This window comes from Symphalangus syndactylus, chromosome 11 (genome assembly GCF_028878055.3).
Source record: "Symphalangus syndactylus isolate Jambi chromosome 11, NHGRI_mSymSyn1-v2.1_pri, whole genome shotgun sequence".
Classification (NCBI taxonomy): domain Eukaryota; kingdom Metazoa; phylum Chordata; class Mammalia; order Primates; family Hylobatidae; genus Symphalangus; species Symphalangus syndactylus.
In genome coordinates, this window is record NC_072433.2 from 96,774,502 (window position 1) to 96,794,466 (window position 19,965).

At 34.7% G+C, this 19,965-nt stretch overlaps 1 protein-coding gene across 4 annotated transcripts in view; it reads left to right on the forward strand.

The window, feature by feature from the left end:
- The window catches only part of MAN2A1 (mannosidase alpha class 2A member 1), a 177,381-nt gene that overhangs the window by 89,216 nt on the left and 68,200 nt on the right, over positions 1-19,965 (forward strand). For all 4 annotated transcript variants that reach the window (XM_055298143.2, XM_063612895.1, XM_063612896.1 and 1 more), the window contains 4 exons: positions 687-889; positions 4,063-4,245; positions 7,436-7,550; positions 7,957-8,024. In XM_055298143.2, the coding sequence (XP_055154118.1) occupies positions 687-889; positions 4,063-4,245; positions 7,436-7,550; positions 7,957-8,024 (569 nt within the window). The remainder of the gene's footprint in view (positions 1-686; positions 890-4,062; positions 4,246-7,435; positions 7,551-7,956; positions 8,025-19,965) is intronic.

Here is a 19,965-nt window from a genome sequence, read left to right on the forward strand (position 1 = left end):
ATAAAAACGGATTTCTTACTGCTGATTTAAATCATTAGTCAGAAAGACCAGTGTGTTTAAGCAGCCAGACTTGCCATTCTTAGCACTCTTTGGATTTAACTTCTACTTAGTGTTACCTACTGGTAGAGTAAGTTCATTTTTTTAAAATGACCTGCTGTTCTTAAAGTCTCTTCTCCTTCACAAGAATTCAACTGGGGGAAAAGGGAGATAGAGGAGGGTATGATATATGAAATACCTTATGGCTAACAAAATTATTATTCTAGACTTTATGGCTAATAAAACTGTTATTCTAGACTTCTGGAACACTTTAATATGTCTTTTATTTTTGCTGCTGCCCTCATCTTTCATTTATCTGGATTAATCCATGCCCAAATCATTGTACACTTTGAAATTCTAGAGATATGTAGGAGTTTTCATATTCACTGATTTGTAGATCTAAATAGCTCTCCTTTTAACTGCTGAAGTGTATAAGTTTTCCCTTAGTTTAATTTGGGCCTTAATGCAAGTAAAAAAAAAGTCACTATTATTTTCTTCCGTGCTTCTGATTTTTATAAAATCTGAGCTATGTATTCATCTTAACTTGGAAACACATCTTAAATATTTATTATTAACTTTCCCTAGCAGTGTAAGAAGTAAATAATTTTAAGGTAGAATGAATAATTGAAGTGCATTTTTTTTTAAACTAGATACAGTTTGGAACTTTATCAGATTTTTTTGATGCGCTGGATAAAGCAGATGAAACTCAGAGAGACAAGGGCCAATCGATGTTCCCTGTTTTAAGTGGAGATTTTTTCACTTATGCCGATCGAGATGATCATTACTGGAGTGGCTATTTTACATCCAGACCCTTTTACAAACGAATGGATAGAATCATGGAATCTCATTTAAGGTACTTTTACCTTTCTATAGCTACATGTATTTATTCACTTTCTTTAGATTATCATAACCTTTTTGTAGAGTTTTGCATAATATACGTCATTCATGTAGTACATTATGTAGTGTTAAGCTCTAATTAAGCACTTAATGTAATTGTGAAATTTTAATGCAGTCAGAAATACGTCTCCAGACTACAATCAAATTATTACATGGGTTTTTGTTCTGGAAGAAAAAATAGTTTATTTAATTAGATTTTTAAGGAGTTGTATTCTACATTTTGTATTTTTCTAATTAATTTACCTGTGTTATTTGCACACCATATTAATATTCAGTGACACCATCATGAGTGTCTACAGGCCACTAATCTGATAGGCTTCTCATTGGAAATATAGGTGAGCATCAAAGAAGGAAATAGGGCCTCCCAGCAGCCAAACGTGAGCTTCAAAGTTCACAATCCAAAACTAATGTATTTTGTATGTGGGAGAACTTTAGACTAGGCGTCATCTCAGTTCTTACATACTTATTTGAAGCACATTTCTATAGGCACAATTATCTGCATAGAAGAACAACATTTGAAAAAATGATGACTGATGGGGCAGATAGTGATTGAAAATGTAAATGGATACAGAGAAGACAGAAAAGTCTGTAGAAAACACAAAAACCCTAAACTGACACTATCCAGGAGAACTTTCAATCAATGATAGAATATTTTATAGTGATAGGTTCTATTTCTGCACTGTCCAATATGGTAGTCATTAGGCACATGTGACTATTGAGCACTTGAAATATGCCTATTTAATTTTAATTAATTTAAATGTCAATAGCCATGTGTAGCTATGGCTACCATATTGGAGAGCATGGTCCTAAGTAACGGAGGCTGATTGTTGATAAAGTTAAAACTACTCCAGAGGCTCCCAAGGCTTTCTCTATGTATAGACCGGTAAAGTAACTCATTTTCATGATGAATATTGATGTTTGAGTTAGAGTGTACTTACTGTCTTTTATATACTAGTGGACATTGATTACATTTTGGAAAGGCTTTTTATTAAAAATTATTAATTTAAGAGTTGTATTTTTATATGGTAGTTTTTTTATTGTTAATATTGTGCTGCTATTAAATACTATTTAAAAAGCCTAACCTTTTACTGTTACTTGTAATATGCCAGAAAAATATCTCATTAAAGAAATTATTTTCATTATTATAGGTACATATTAGTTGTACATATTTATGGAGTACATGTGATATTTTGATATAAGCATGCAGTATATAATAATCAAATCATAATTGTATATTCATCATTTATGTGTTTCAAAATAACTAAAAGTAGAATTGGAATGTTTCTAACAAAGAAATAACTGCTTGAGGTAATGGAATATATCTTATTAAATTTAAAACAATGTTTACATGTAGTGACTATTCATTCTTACCCTACAGAATGTCAACCAGTTATCTCTTATACTGTTTTAAACTTTTCTGTTATAAAGTGAACTATATTCTCAATAATGTAGAGATCGTTTTGGACCACTGAATTAGTGATTTTTAAGTGCCAAGTATTTTTTAGTGGCAAAAAGAATATTGGTTTATCTTAATTTATTGAACATATTCAAGGCATTGTGATTACTGCTAGTAATATATTTGGAAAATTCTGCTGCATTAAAACAAACCAAAAAACCATACAATAGTTGTGACTTTCCAAATGTATTTATTTATACATAAGTTTGTCTGAAAATAGTAATATTTCATCCCTATGCTCATTTGTAAAATGTGGATAAAATATAAAAGCATAGGGAAGATAATATTTCCCAAATATTCTTTTTAACATTTTAGGGTATCTGGATATGCATATGTACTCATTTTAAAGCCAGGAATATTTGCCATTGGATATACGTTAACGTACATACACAATTTAGTTAATTTAAGCTTAGTGATTGTTACGTCATTATTTTTGGAAGGATTAGAATTTAAAAGTGGAGATTGTTTACTATCCTTTGATTATTTCTACAGTTTAGAGAAATTCATCATTTTACAAACAAAAAAAGTATTTCTGGTGTCTCCTCTTTTCTGAATCTTGATAACATTTTCAAGTTGTCTTGATTCTGTCTCCATTGTCCTTAAAACATGTTTTGTGTATAGAACCTTCTTATACTTTTTACTTCATCAAGCCATGTCTCCTTTTAAATAAGTTTTTAAGAAAAACTTATCTTGAGCCATATCCTCTGATGAAAAAACATAAAAGTTGGAAATTATAGCCCCCATATTCTTCTTAGACTAAAGATTTTTTTCCTTTAAAATGTACTACAAAGGACGTCTTTTTTTTTTTTTTTTCTTCAAAGAGAGTCTTGCTCTGTTGCCCAGGCTGAAGTGTAGTAGTGTAATCCTAGTTCACTGCGGTCTCAAACTTCTGGGCTCAAGTGATACTCCCACCTCAGCTTCCTGAGTAGCTAGGACTATAGGTGCCTGTCACTACACCTGTCTAAGAGTCTCTCTGTGTTGTCCAAGCTGGTCTTGAACTCCTGGGTTCAAGTGATTTTCCTGCCTTGGTCTCCCAAGATGCTAGGATTATAGGCATAAGCCGCCATGCCCAGCTGACATCCTGTTCATCATTTTTCAGTTTGTATTGTTAAATTCTCTATATTTGTTATATGTTATCATTCAAAACTGAAACCAACCCTTTCCCCTGAACTGTTCTTGGGCCATTATTTTCTGCCTCTCCTCTCCTCTGAGTGTCCTGCTTATCGACCATGCCTTTCTTTCTCATTTTTCTTAATGTGTATTTGTGAGAGTAAATGACATTCTGGTGATGTTCATGGTCTATGTGTGTGTTGCTCTTGGAGAGAAGAAGGGACAGAGAAATTTATCCAATTTTTCAGATATTTTTTCACTGTGTTATACATAAATAAGCCTGTCTTGCTGCCAACAGGTACTGGCTTCTTTTCCAGGATCATCTAGAACAAGGACCCCTGATACTAGTGTAGACATGGTATTTTTTGATGATTGAGAATGTAAATGTGTTATATGGGATACATTGGTTGTTTCATATGAATTATTATTGCCAATATCTTTTTCACAAATTGCTTGTACTGCAATTATGGATTAAAAAATTTGGAAAGTATCGATGTCACATGTTTTAGATTATAAGCTAAAGTGTTTGTTTTAAAATAAAAATATGACTTTTATGCAATTAGGGCTGCTGAAATTCTTTACTATTTCGCCCTGAGACAAGCTCACACATACAAGATAAATAAATTTCTCTCATCATCACTTTACACGGCACTGACAGAAGCCAGAAGGAATTTGGGACTGTTTCAACATCATGATGCTATCACAGGAACTGCAAAAGATTGGGTGGTTGTGGATTATGGTACCAGGTAATCTAATTATAGAAAAATCATCTTTAAAAAAATCATTAAAATTATGGTAATAAGATTATATCTTTTGATGAAGTTGTTAGTGTATATCAAACCACATTAACAGTGATATCCCTAGTAAGTATTACTGTGTCAAAACAGCACCGATATTCAAATATTTTTTAAGAAATCTGTTGACAGAGTCCCAGCTGTGCCAACTTTTTATTGCAATGCATTTCTGCAAATAGGGTAGTAAAATATTATTACTACTGTTTAAAGCTGATCCTATTTTCTTCTAAATACAGTGTGGAGACTGGAGTTGTCTTCTTGACCAAGGACTTGGCATCAAATAAAACATGGTTATAATCTAGAGAGATAAAGATTCCTACTTCGTTGTATGTCAGCTTAATCTCATCCTATTTCATATCCAATTCTTCTTGTATACTTCTTTTTTTTTTTTTTTTTAAGAGGTACATTGACATAATAAGCTGAGAAGCATATCTAGGAAGGAAAAAGACCTATAAACCTTACCATATGTGGATGATATAAGCCATTGGGAATGAGAAAGGATGACGTGTTGGTATCAAAGCCATCTTTTTTTTTTTTTTGATGTTTTCCTACATCACCCACTTGCTGTCTCTGGCTGTCATATCGAAAGAGATTTGCTTATAGGTCATTGAGCTTTGGCTACAGAAGATTTTTTGTATCTTGACTTGTCTGGAAGAGCTATGATTGGTTCTTCCATATGTTTTGTGTTGCTTTTAGCTTATAAAAACTTCCCCGTGTAGAATTGCGTGTTAGAGAAAAAAAGGTAGTAATTCTCAGACTGTACTTGGCATTTGTAAATTTGCTATGTCAGTACTTCACACTTCGTTGAAAAGTCATAAACAATCACCAAGTCATTAGCACAGACATTTTAAGGAGGAAATTTCAAAACACAAGTGAGAGAATTATTAACAAAAGAGGTAGTTAGTATTGGGTGTTCTCTTGAACTCGGACTGACGACTACTATTCATTCAAATTTGGCAGAAATATTGCTGTGAACAAGTTTATGAATTAGGCATGCATTTGGCTGCAAGTGATAGCAACCAGAAACAATAAATCCTGTCCTGCTTACTTTTATGTCGTATGAAAAAAATCTGTAGACAACCGGTTCTGGTACGGCAGCTCTGCAGTGTCATCAGGCATTCAGGCCTTTCTTTATCCTCTGCCATAGTAGGGGGAATCTGAGAGCATCCTGTCAACAATAGATCAAATGTGTATATAGTTACAAACTGGAAAGCAAGAATACATCATGGCATATTTGGAGATTAATTCTAATCATGGCATGAAAAACATGAATTGGATTGAGACAATGTTTATAATAGTCAGCTTAAAAGTATTAATAGATAATGTGGCTTATGTAGAAGGGAAGAAGAAATGGTAATGAGGTCATTTGGAGAAATGTTTTAGAATTCTGCTAATTATTCCTAGCTTGTAATTAAGGTGGGTGGGAGAAAATGGAACAGAGGGTGAGCGTGAGGGTCCTAAAATGTAGAAAAACTATATAGTGGCAGACATGCTAACATCTTCTTAATCCAACAGCCGTAACAACAAACTAAGAAACTGTGATTCCCAAGTGATTTTTCCCGAACCGTATTCCGTATTAATAGGATAAGTGCATGTTCGGAAATTAGAGGCCCTGAAAAGAATCCTGTATTAATGAAATGTTGAAACATTTAGAATTTTGTTTTACCCAATGTTTCCCAAATGTACTGTGTTTCATTTTGTTTTGTTTTAAACAAAACAGCTCTCTACATCCTGAGAAAACATTTGGGGGGTGATATACTGTAGTCTTTATTATACTCATCTTATGAGAAGGCTGCATGTGTGCCTTTAGGATGCAAACATTGATTCCTGGCTTTCACTCAGTTTAATTAGGACTCTTTAATACATCTGTGGTTTTAGGTGGTGGAGAACATGACTTTCACTCTGCAGATTCAGGCTGCCTAATAAAGATAGGCCTGTAGACAATAGAAAGGAACTTAGATTGAGGGTCTTATTGTCATAACTGAACCATATTCATATGGTGTTTTAGTATGGTGAAAACAACGCTGTCTAGGAAAACATTTGAATATATTGGGAAATTTAGTTAGATTATGGCATGAACTCAAATCCATAAGATTTTAGCATTAAAATTATAGATTTGCCGTGTAAATGTATTTAATTAATAACATTGATCATGATCACTTACATCTCTGAAGGAAATATTAATGCTCTGTAAAAAAGTTAACTTCTTTTATAAGTTTTTTTGTTGTTGTTGCATGACAACAAAAATGTCTTTAAGGTATAGATCCAAAGTTGCTTTCTGTATTGGAAAAAATAATATAATTGAAAACGTGATTAGCGAGGAGTTTCTACATACTTCTCCAATATGAATTTGCCTATGGATGCCTGGTCTGTAAAGCCTTCAAGAAACGTAACTGAATTAGGAAAAAAAAAAATCTTCGAGCAAGTTCTTTTTCCATGAGTAGTGTATCAGCAGTAGCTGGTGATGTACTGAGGATGTATCTCAGAATTGGTCTGGAATCAATAGACTTTTGATTCCTTAGACATAAAAATACAATTTGAATATAGTTAGTAATTTGAGTGACCAAAAAAATTAACAGTGATGAAGACAATTTCATTATTCACATCTGTCAAAGACTCTTGTTCTGGTTCTCTTGAACAAGAACATGAAACTAAATTAAACAAAACATCTATTTTAATTCTTGGGGTATGACTTGTATACTAATTGAATTTTCTTGTGAGCTGAATTATCTCATGTTTTTATTCATTGTTAAAACCCTTGTTAGAGCTTTTTCTAAAGTAGCAAATCATTGTTTTTTTGATAGAATGCCTCAAGGTTATTGGGGTGATCCTACTGGATATTATTATTTGGTGCGATATTCATAGAAAGTATACATAGTTTGATTATGTTTATGTGTTTCAGGTGTGTCCAGAAAGCTTTCAGTTTTAAATGGATTCTTGTCAGTTTTATCTTCTGATTAACCATTTTTCTAAGTACTTAGTTCTAGGGGAAAAAAGAGCAGGTTTGTCATAGATTCATTATAGGTTTCACTTTGAATACAAGATGAAGATATTGGTGGTTTGGCCATTAGTAATGAAACTGAAAATATTATATGCAGATTTTTAAATTGTTTCTCAGACTAATCAAATTTTTGATTTACAGACTTTTTCATTCATTAATGGTTTTGGAGAAGATAATTGGAAATTCTGCATTTCTTCTTATTTTGAAGGACAAACTCACATATGACTCTTACTCTTCTGATACCTTCCTGGAGATGGTTAGTGATTTCATCTATAGTCATCATAAAAATGTGTAATTCCATTGTTCTTGCATTAGCAAAGAGGATGAGAAGCTTAATGAAAACAGACATTGAAATATAATTTTTTGTACATTATTTGAAAGAATTTTTATCACTTAATATAAATTACCTGTATGTTCATCTTTTATATAAATATTTCAAAGTATGTGAAATATATAGGGTTTTAGAATACTATTAAGATGTTAGTAAGGCAACTGGGCATTACAATTAGTTGTTTTGCTTGGCTTTAGAAACCCCTTGATATTTAAATTTTTGTAAGTCCTTAATCTGTTCCTGCTAAACTTGAATTTGAATGGTCTTCTGGTTTCAGGATGAGTCCATGGAGTGTTAAGTAACATTAAAAAATTACTGTTCATTTTTATAGGATTTGAAACAAAAATCACAAGATTCTCTGCCACAAAAAAATATAATAAGGCTGAGTGTGGAGCCAAGGTAAATTCATAATTTCTTACAAATGTTTACCACTTTCTGGCTTAATATTTTTTGGTTTTATGGTTCTGGCTTTTAGTTAGCATATATTTTGAGGCAATCAATTTATTAATTAAAAACTCCTAAAAAATGGATTTTCTTTCATGACTGTGTTATGCGCAGTGCTAATAGCTAACACAGTGCTTAGTACATTGACTGCTGAATAAATTATTATAACAATATTTCTCACAGATATAAGGTATAGCATGATAAATATATAGCTTATAAAACATTTTCTTATCTCTATAAAATTAATTTCAGGTTGTATCCTTTCTTGATTAACCTTCCATTTAACTACCTTGTTTCCATTAATCCCTGATCCTATTTTTATATGAAAGAAGAAACTTTATTATTATTAGAAGATCAAGGTTTCTACTGTAAATTGTTTATTAGATAACTGTCATTTTGCTGGTGAAACAGCCTTGTTTTAACACTATTGATTTATGCTAAAGTAAATGGGAAGGGTGTTCAGTGACCTTAAACCAGGGCATTTAATTGGTGGCTACCTAATAATTATAAATAAATGCATTATGTTTTATTGGTATTTCTTTAAACAGCAAGGTATCTGTTTTTAATAACCAAATATTTGTTGGTCATTTCCCAGTTGACCCAGGCATATAGTGGTTATTTTTTGTAATATAACCTTTAACTGTCAGAATTGAGATATTTAGTACCCCCTTTTACCAATTATAGGATAAGACAATAATTTCAAAGAGTAATTCATTATTTCAACGAAATATTTTTTATTAAAATTATTTAAAAATAAATGGAATGAATGTATAAAAAATTTATAGTTGCTAGTAAAGTTGAGGCTTTTTGTTAAGCATAGACTAAAGTCTTAGTTGTCTAAATTTCTTTAGTAAGTAGAGAGATAAGGTACATACAACTTATTCCTTAGAACGAGATAATAAGTTTTTTTATTTTAGTAATACTAATGTTCTCTGTAACACGGCAGAAGCCTTAGGAGCTTTCAGATTGCCAGGTCATAGTTAGGATGAAAGGATAATGACACTGAAAGAAATATTACTTATAAAATTACAAAATATTTTCTTTGTCTTAAAATAAGTTATGTTTTGATGCATTTGGGGTTATATGCCTGTTCCTTAAATATTGTGTTCCTAGTAAACTCTGGCATTAGTAAATCTATGTGGATTTAGGCATAGTTCTCTCATCTATTAACTTTTCTTTATTTTTATATTTTGGTGGAGGAAGATCTTTGTTTTTGCTGGTTATAAGAATAATATATGCTGCTATAAGTGATTTGTGCCCCATCTCTGGGTGCTGTTATGGTGGGTGGGGTGAGGCAGGGCTGGAACCATAATAGGTCAGAGGAAAAGATGTTCCCTTTAGTTTCTCTCCTTCCTTTACTGTCTTTGCCTTAGCAAGCAGTAATTGATAATTTCGCCTTTCTAATGCCAGAAGAAGAAAGTTAGGAAATATAGTATATTAATGAAAGAGAAAAATATTTTTAAGCTTTCATATTGAGGAGTTTTAACTACAGGTAAACATAAATGGAATTTCGGAGGCTATTAGTAAAATGATTGCTTTTTGATATTTCTTTTTAAATAGTTTTTATTTAAATAGTATAGTGTTTATCTTCCTATTACTTCTTTACAGTTCTTTTTTATCAAATATTGACTTTCCTATTTCTGTAGGTAGGTAAATTAGGAATACTTCTGATTGGCAGATTCTTATTTATTTTTATGCTTATTATCCATTTTATAGGTTAGGGCTTCTTAGATTTTAGGTTTTAAAATCTATATTTTACTTGTTAGCCGCAAATTATTTTAGTTACTGATCTCTCAGTAAAAATAGATGAACAATGAAGGAATGATAGTGGCCTTTAAAATGGAAGAATTTGATTGTTTTATTTAGCAGGTACTGAAAGTAAAATAATTGCCTTTTTCAGTTTTTAAATTGGAAGCCTTAGAGGCGTGGCTATGAGTCTTTGTCATATTCTTCATGAGTCTTCTTTAATGTTCTAAGGGTTGGCTTTATTTTAGTTATAGACACAGTTCCTATTTGAGTAACAAATTATCTCTCTAAATAAACCATGCGTTCTCGATGGGGGACATATTTTTTCCAAGAGAGTGAAAATTGGTTTTTTGGGGATTTGAAGAATCTTACTCTTTTTAATATATAAAGCACAGATATAGTACATAACAGGTAAACGGTTTGTGTGTGGCATTAAAATTGTATGTGGGTGATTAGTAAATGTCTAAAAAGAGTCTTTAGGGAGGTGATAATGTAAAAAAGATTGAGAAATACTAACTTGAACCCATAGAATATGAATAATACCCGTAAATTTGATCATGCTGTTGGCAATATTAGTTATAGCAATAAACCTAACATAACTTTGTAAGTATTTAAAAAGTAGTCCAAGATCTGTTTAAAGTGACATTAGTACACGTTGATATGCCTGATTTAGTTCACACAGTTATGTGAGCTATATCATGTGTGGATTCATAGATTTTGTGTAGAAAACAGATACTTCAGAATATCAACTAAGATATGAAAAGTACTTAATTCCAGAAAAGCCCTCCCATAACCCATTGCCATTGGCTTGTTTAATGGTTCTCCCTGGATGACTTCCCAGCACCAATAATTTAAGTTCCTCTGATTTTCTCCATACGTACTTTCGTTTTGGATGCCAGTCTTGATTAAGAGTATTGTTATCTTTTTAGTTATCTAGGTTCTGAAACCCCAGAACCTACTTTGACCTCTACCTTTTATTATTCCTTAAATTTTATCAGTTGGAGGGTCTTTTTCCTCTCATCTGTGAAATGCATCTTCTCTTTTCCTATTACTTTTTGGTTCTAAGCCATACTTCATGCTCGAATTACTTTAACAGCTTCTTATCCTTTTGTCTTCAATTTCCTATGCCCATCATTTATTACATGAAGTTATCAGAGGAATCTAGCCAAAAACAGAGCTCTGAGAAAGTCACTTCCAAATTCAACATTCTCTAGGTACTTCTTCTTACCTATTGAGGAAAGTCTGACCTGATGGTCAAATGTTTTAGTAGACTGTTGCCTAACAAACTACTCTAAAACTTAATGTCTTAAATACAATTTATTATATTTCCCATGTTTTTGTAGAACTGCTGGACAGTTCTTGCTTGGGGTCTCTCATACCATTGCAGGCAATTGGAGATTGGGACTGGAGTTCCCCAAAGATTTGACTGGGCTCAGTGTGCAGGAGGGTTCATTTACATTGCTGAAAGTTAATGCTCCCTGTTGGCCAAGGGTTCAGTTGGAGCTGTTAGCTGCCAGTACTTACACATGGCCTCTCCATATGACTTGGGCTTCTCTAACCATAGTGGGTGGTTCCAAGAGGGAGTATCTTAAGATTGAAAGTCTTAAAAGTGAGTTTTCTGGGTAGAAACAGCAAGACTTCTTAAGACCTAGCTTTGGAAGTCCTAGAAGGCCATTTTCATTACATTCTATTGGTCAAGAAAGTCATTAAGGTTAGCCAAGATTCAAGGGGAGGGAATTACTCTCCATTTCTTGATGTGAGGAGCATGTATAGGAAGCAATGGGAATGATGGTAGTCATCTTTGGAGACTAGCTATCACAGTTCACCTATAGGCTACCTCAGTTCACATACGTTTCATGTATGGAGTAACCTCACCCACCTCCCAAGATGTCCAAAGTCTCATCCCATTATGCTATTAGCCCCAAATTTCTACCTAGATCAGGCCAAAATGGGTCACTCATATGGCTGGCAGTTAATGCTGGCTTGTTTCTTCCAGTATAATTATTTAAAGTTAATCACACTAGATTGTAAACTCCTTGAGAGTAGGAATTATTTCTTTGATTATTTCTAGCATCATGCCTGTGGTATTATATGCAACGTAGCAAGAATAATTACAGATTCATTGAAATACATTTAAATATCGACTGAAGAGAATATTAAGCTTCAGACACCAGATATGCATAGAACATGGTTCACATTCTATGTGAAAATGTGGTATCCTGGTATATATTCTCCTCAGGTAGTTCTTTGGTCTCATATTTGGAGGTTGGGTGCCATAGTGCTTCTAAGTAAACTTTAAGTACCATTACAAATAAAGATAAACCATAATTCAGTAAAGCTTGGAATTTGTATAACTGTCCATTTAAGATTTTAGTTTTATACCATGAGACCTGAAAAATTTCAGATTGCATCTCAGCATCATTGCATTCTTACAGAGTTAACTTCGTTGAGATTGGATTTTGGGTGGCTGTTCAGAATGGATGGATATAAAAGATAGTTCCAAATAGCTGAATGAATTGGCTTTATCAGATTGGTTTTTATATGTAAGACTTACTGTTACGATCGACATAGCCTGATTCTACATTTTGTATTTTTAATATTGTTACTGTAAACAATTCTTCTGGCACTAATTACCTATCAGTTTAATGGGATTCAAGGCTAGTTTTTTTCTTTTCTTATGTTATCAACGTATTTTTATACCAAGAAAGAATGTGTCTTAGAAAATATCTAATATCTCTAACCAGTTGTTTACACATAAGTTTTAAATGAAGAAGCCAAGCTCACAACCTTATTTTTATTGTTTGGAAATGGAATTTCTAGGAAAATAGAATTCTTACCACTCAAATTGTGGCAGCATTATTTGATAGAGGCATTTGGAGCTTAAGGGCAGAAGTGAGATTCCATGACTTGAACCAAGGCGGCTCTAGTCTGAGAAGTGAGTCTGGTGAAAGAGCTGTCAGTGTACAGAGGGAGCGCACTTTGTGCTCAACTGTGGAGGAGATGGAAGTGTTAGCTGCGATAATTAGTCCAGGAACTGTCCTTAATAGCTCATGGATTATGATGGTTTAAGCTTAAACCTTGACATGTACTAGAAAACTAGTATATAGAAATGTCTTTTCATTAGTTAACAGAAAAATGAGTGTAAAAAGTCAGTAAGATTAAAGGTTTTCTTTCTTGAAACTGGTTGGCTGTATTTTTTAGTTATCCCAAAGAATTCAAGGCAATAATAGAATACAGGATTTGACACCCTGGACCCTCTCCAGCTTCTATTATTTTGAGAAAAGTGAGATATTTTTACCTTTTAAATAAAGCTGTTTTGAACTTTTCTTTTGATGAGGGAATTAGTAACTGATGGTCCTAGAGACTCTTAAACACATAAAAACTAAGGTATTCTGTATTCCAGTCTAGTTTAGCTGTATCTAGGCATTAATAGCACGGTGTATTTATGAATTTTATTGGATTTGAAGGATGAGTTTATAAACTGTCCTCTAGGATGCTTTTCTGTTTAAATATGTATTGCTTGTAAAAGGTATGGTATGTTTTCACCTATGTTCTGTCTCTGTTATGTGTTAACTGTGATTTTTTTCAAGGTATAGGTTGGCTAGTTCCCTGATTTATCCAGAAGCACTTTTCATCTTGTCTATAGTCTGCTGGGGTGTTTTCAGAAAGGATGCTTTATCCAAAAGACTGAATAGAATATGTTATATTATGTAAATAACCAGAAGTTTCTTAAGGAATTCAAGGTACCTGCAAGATGCTGCATTAATTTTATGTTAAAAATTATTTGCATCGACTAGTGGTTGGTACTAGTGTTGGGGTTGGTACTAGTGTTGGAGCAGTCATGGCTCGGTAGCAATACAAAATAATCTTATTTGGTGTTTGCCATTCCAATTCAGTCATCACAGGATCACATTTTGCCTAATTTTTCAAGAAAATATAAAGGTCTCTTGGGGAGGTAATGAGGAGAAAAGGCTCCACCTTTGTTCCAGTTCCCCCCACCCTTAGCATTTCTATTTATTTTATGACATCGGGAATGATGAGTATTAATTCCTGAAATACTGTTTCAACCTCACATTGACTGAAATGAAATAACATCTATTATATTAAAAAAATAGTTGACACTTGCAATTTATGTGATGGCTGACTAGAGACCATGAGACTGACTCTTAGTTTCCCATTAAAGCTCATATGAAAATGTAGAAGATGATGAACAATTGTAGGAATACCAAAACCTTGGCTTGATAGTCAATGTATTACCGCAATCTAAGATGTCCACAAACTATGAAGCTGATAGAACTGGTCTGAAAAATGCAACTACTTGCCGATTAATGATAAGCATTTAGAAATAAAAGCAACCTGCATGTCTTTTAAAGCAAGTATGGAGAATGATTCCTTTTCCTTTTCATAATGTCTACCCCCAAGGCTTTGAAATTCTGGTATTATATCAGCTAGAAAAGTGAACAAGTATTTTTCTATTGGAAGAGTGCTACTTTTGAGGCTATTAGGAAGTTACGTAGCTTTTCTTTTTTATTTTTTTTCTTCTTCCTCCCTGCCTAAGGTCTCTGTTGACCAATCTTCATTTAATTGACCAACTAGATCAACTGACGCTCTTCATTCTTTTTCAGTGCCCATGGCAATGTGGCCTTGTAGCTAACAGGCTGTTAGCTAGCAGGCCAATGTATTTCCCTCCCTCCATTCTTTCAGTTGTGTGATTATCATGAATCAGTTATTTATATCTAAACAAGTTGTTCTTGTTATTTTTTTCTCGTAAACCATTTTATTATACTGTTGAATTATGTAAAAACCCTTTTTTATGAAGTTGAGGACTTTGGAAATATTCAGCAAAGGTGAGTCACTGATAAATATTGGTGAGATGACTGCAAAAGATTTGGGAAGAAATCATAAAAATATAGAAGCAACCTGCACTCAGATTTTCTTAACATTTTTGAGTTTAAGTTCTTGCTATGCTTTAGAGAACCTAAGCTTGGAACCACAGAAGATTATCACGTTTGGTTATGCAGAAAATATGACAACTCCAATTACTGGTTTCATAGTCAAAGCAAATGATTTGCATATTTTGAATATGATACATATATATATCTCATGGTAAAGTAAAATATTAAGAATAACACATACATATCATAATGATCTTCTACTTTAACTTTTATTTTCAGGTCAACTTTAACTTTCTGTTAATAGATCTATTGCCAGCCTTGATCACATTGATGAAAGGGCTTCCACTGTATCCATATTTTGCAATCAATTTGGAGACTAAATCTGCCAGAAATAAAGTAGGCAGGAGCAAGGGAACTTAACGATAGATCATTGAGCTAGGAAAGTCTGCTCAAGGAAATTGCTGTTGGTGGTGGCATGGGCCAGAAGAATACTGTGATATTCTTTGTTGAAGAAAGAAGCCTTCCCTTTTTTGAGATTGAGAGCTGGTATAGAAGACTGAATACCAATCAGGCACAGCCACCTTGGATATTAACCTTTTGGAAACTTGCGATCAGGCTGGATCCATGCATGTGAGCCTATTATTCACTCACTCTTTTTCTCCATCACTGAATCCCCCTTACATCCTTCATGACATTATTAACAAACTGGCCATGTCATTTTTACCTTATTGTGTGTCTCCCTTGGTAGAATAGCAGCTCCATGAGGGCAGAGAGCTTGTTTGCTTTTGCTTCCCCTGACAAATAGCTGGCACACTGTAGGTGTTCAACAAATATTTGTCAAATAAACTAACTACGTTAGAGAAGGACTTCAGCTAATATCAAAATAAAAAGGACCAAGGGTAGTTTTAGCAGACACAGAGTCTAGGTAAGTGTCTACTTCTTTGAGGATAAGCGTTTGAAAGGTTATCATAGGAGAGCTGTGAAAAAGCTCTACAGACTGCTTAAAAAATAGGGTACAGCATGAAGACTCAGAAGAGTAACTTATTCAAATGATTTATTACAGAGACTAGATGAAAATTTTTTTAAAAAAGAGGACCTGGAATTCTCAAAAAGCTTTGAGTTATAATCTCTGAGAAATATGAAACAAGGTGAAACACTGAAACAAAAAGATGACAAAAAATGAAAATGAAAATATTTGGAAGAGGAGAGGAGTGAAATAAGGAGAGATTGTTGGAGGGGCAATAACAGACCTTCTTCACTAGTGATGCTGAAGAGTAAAGCTGGCACTGAAAGAGGGTATTGATGTGAAAAACAAGTCCATGAGATACTTTTTTAAGAATGTAGACAAAAGGAAGACAAATGCCAACAATGAGAAGGAAGATGATGATAGGCATGGAGGACAAGATTCCAACAAAAGAATTAAAAAACTTTAGGAAAAAAATACAGCAGAGGCAATGATCAAAGATATAGTTGATGAAAAGTTTTCTGAGCTGAAAAGGCCTCCCTTTATAGATGAAGAGGGATAAGTGCTGGGTAATAAAAATGAAAAAAGAGCCACCCCGAGTACACCATGGTAACTTAGTTCAATTAAAAGGAAAAAGGACATACTAAAAAAGTGCCCAGGCAGAAAGACTATATTGTATAATATAGAACAAATGCTAGACTGACTTAGACAGGAGGACTATGAAGTTTTGAAATCATTTTATACTCAAAGTTATCTTTCATATGTGAAGGTAGTAGAGAGACATTTTTGGATATGAAAACACTTATAAAACATACCGCAGGCACACTTCCCGTATTTTTAAAAAGAAATTTTAAAAATTTCTTGATGAAGTCAATTCAGCTGACTGATAGATGAATTAAAATTTACAATTAAAAATGAATTAAAAGCATTGGGAGCAATTAGATATAGTGAAATCTAAATCATTAGTGTCATTTTTATTGTCAAACTAAAGGTAGAAATGTCCAGTTAGTTTTGATAGAATTTAACAGCACTGTGGATCTGCGGCTTCAGGTTTTATTAATGCCTGAAAGAGGTGGAGAGGCAGGAGCATATAGGAGATCCTAAATAATAGTTTTTAATCAAGAAGATTTAAAAAATACCAACTTCTGGGGAGAGTGATACTTCCTGTTCCATTGCCTTTACTTACTATCAGTGTACTGTTAACTCCTCAAACATCTGTCTCTGCTGAGAAAAGTCTCCTAAGTTCTAGACCCATCGGCCAAGTGGATAGCTCTCTTGGGATGGCCCATTAGCAGCTCCATTTCACCGTGTTTAAAACGGAACTCCTCTTCCCTGCTTGAACCTGTTCTGTGGTCCCAAGCTCTTTCAATTTTAGAGTGACCAGATACGATAGTTTTTTCACTATTAGCCTCTTTCACTCTCAAAATTAGTTTGGACAATAAATTATGGGGCTACCCTGATCATCTTGTCTTTTTTGCTTTCAACTTGTATCCAAACACATGCTAGACCTTTTCATTCTGTGTTTTGTTTGTTTGTTTTGTTTTGTTTTGTTTTTGAGATGGAGTATTGCTCTGTTGCCCAGGCTGGAGTGCAGTGGCACAATCTTGGCTCACTGCAAGCTCCGCCTCCCAGGTTCACACCATTGTCCTGCCTCAGCCTCCTGAGTAGCTGGGATTACAGGCACCCACCACCACACCGGGCTATTTTTTTTTTTGATTTTGTATTTTTAGTAGAGACTGGGTTTCACCGTGTTAGTCAGGATGGTCTGTATCTCTTGACCTCGTGATCCGCCCACCTCAGCCTCCCAAAGTGCTGGGATTACAGGTGTGAGCCACCGCACCCAGCCTCATTCTATTTTTTAAATGTGTCTCAAATTTGTCCTCTTCTCTTCATCTTCAGTGCTACTACCCTGCTTCAGACTGCTACTGTCCCTCCGCTGGGTGATGGTAATAACCCTGTAACAGATGTCCCTGCCTCACACATTTGTTGGAGGGGTTAAATATGGTTATGTGTATGAACTTCATAGTATGGGACCTAGCGCTTAGCACGCACTTAACTAATATTAGCAATGATGTTGTAACTTAGCTCAAAACCCTTCTTTTTTCCATTACCCTAAGGATAAACTCTAGACTCTTTAACATGGCTTGTGTGCCTGCATTTTGTCTCTCTCGCATCATCTCTTCCATCAGCTCAGTCTGCACTATGTGCTCCAGCCCCACAATGACTCTATTCAGAACACAGCAATTCAGAGAACTATCAATTCTTGGACACTCCACTTTTTGTTATATTACCTTTACATCTTTACTGCCTGGGGGGTTAAAAAAAATACAAAAAAGCAGGCCAGGCGCGGTGGCTCATGCCTGTAATCCCAGCACTTTGGGAGGCCGAGGCAGGCGGATCACCTGAGGTCAGGAGTTCGAGACCAGCCTGACCAATATGGAGAAACCCCGTCTCTACTAAAAATACAAAATTATCTGGGCATGGTGGCACATGCCTGTAATCCCAGCTACTTGGGAGGCTGAGGCAGGAGAATCACTTGAACCCATGAGGTGGAGGTTGTGGTGAGCCGGGATTACACCATGTCGCTCCAGCCTGGGCAACAAGAGCAAAACTCTGTCTAAAAAAAAAAAAAAAAACCAAAAAGCAAAAGAACCAAACCACAACAAAAAACCTCCAATCTTGGCCTGGGACGGTGACTCACGCCTATAATCCCAGCACTTTGGGAGGCCGAGGTGGGTGGATCCCCTGAGGTCAGGAGTTTGAGACCAGCCTGGCCAACGTGGCGAAACCCTACCTCTACAGAAAGTACAAAAATTATTTGGGAGTGGTAGCATGCACCTGTAATCCCAGCTACTTGGGAGACTGAGGCAGGAGAATTGCTTGAACTGGGGAGGTGGAGATTACAGTGAGCCAAGATTGCACCACTGCACTCCAGCCAGGGCAACAGAGTGAGACTCTGTCTCAAAAAAAAAAAACCTCCAACTTCATCTCCAGATGCACCTGAGTGGGCACACACACAGACATGCACATGCACACATACACCATTTGCCTGATAAATTTCTGATTGTCTTTTAGAACTCAGCTTAGATGTTACATCTTACATCCTCTGGAAACTTGGTTGAGATCCTTGAAGCTAGATGGTGTTCTCATATGCCTCCATGGGGCTATGTTTACCCACTAACTGCCTGCATAATAGTCCTCTGAAGAGATTTGCCATAAATCTCTTGCAGGTATGGGTTGGTCTTGTTCGTCATTCCAAAATGGTGCCTAGCAACTCTTTAAGGAAAATGACCTACTGCCTGTGGCATTTGAGCTAGGAATTGCACTAGAGGGAATCTGTCCTGCAGAAGTAATCAGATATGGAGGTGGAGAGAACTTTGGACAAGGACGTGCATTTCAGTTTTACCATGTGAACAAATATTTTAAAAGACTTTAATGTTTATCAGTGATAATGAATTGGTCAAATGTTGTATATTTGTAAGTTATATAGAAAGATTTTTAAAAGATGCCTAAATTAGCATTTCTTTTTGTAGCAGAGAACATAGGACTGGTAAATTCAGAGATTTTAACTAAAGTTTTTGTGAAATCTGTGTTTTCAAGTTTTATGGAGTAAATGAAGATGACTTGTTTGAATCGAAGTTGTGAATGGTTGAGTGAAATATGGAAGAAGTGCTTGGTACATAGGAGGTGTTTGCTAAACTAATAACTAAAAATTGGAGGTGGAGAGAGTGAAAATTATGAGAAAAAAGTCATGTAATCATTAGGGAATTAAATAATTTATCCATAGTGATTAACCCTTATGGGAAAAGTTTTGATTTAGAATCATCTCGCATTCATTGTTTTCTCCTTTAAAGGTGAAGTTTTTTGTACTTGTTGGCTTTCCTTTGTTACCCAATATGACTTCTTGTATATATAGTGTTTCATTTTGTATTGCACTGAACTGCATACAACAGAAACCTTATTACAATGGCTTCTGAAGAAAGCCTTTTATTATTCTTATAGACAAGTTTCAAGGTAGGTAGTCTGGGGTTCATGATGGGTTCCATGGTGTCATCAAAGGTCCAGGCTGCTTTTACCTGTTAGCTCTACCACTGTTAGCCTGTGGCCCTTGTTCTTGTGAACTCAGGATGGTTCCTGCGTCTACATACATTACATCTGTGTTTTGTCCAGCAAGAGGGATGAGCAAAGGATGAAGGTCATGGCAGTTGGGGTGAACTGGGGACCCAGTAACTTTCTCAGAATTTCCACATACTGGAATTCTAATTACATATCATTGTCCAGAACTATGCCA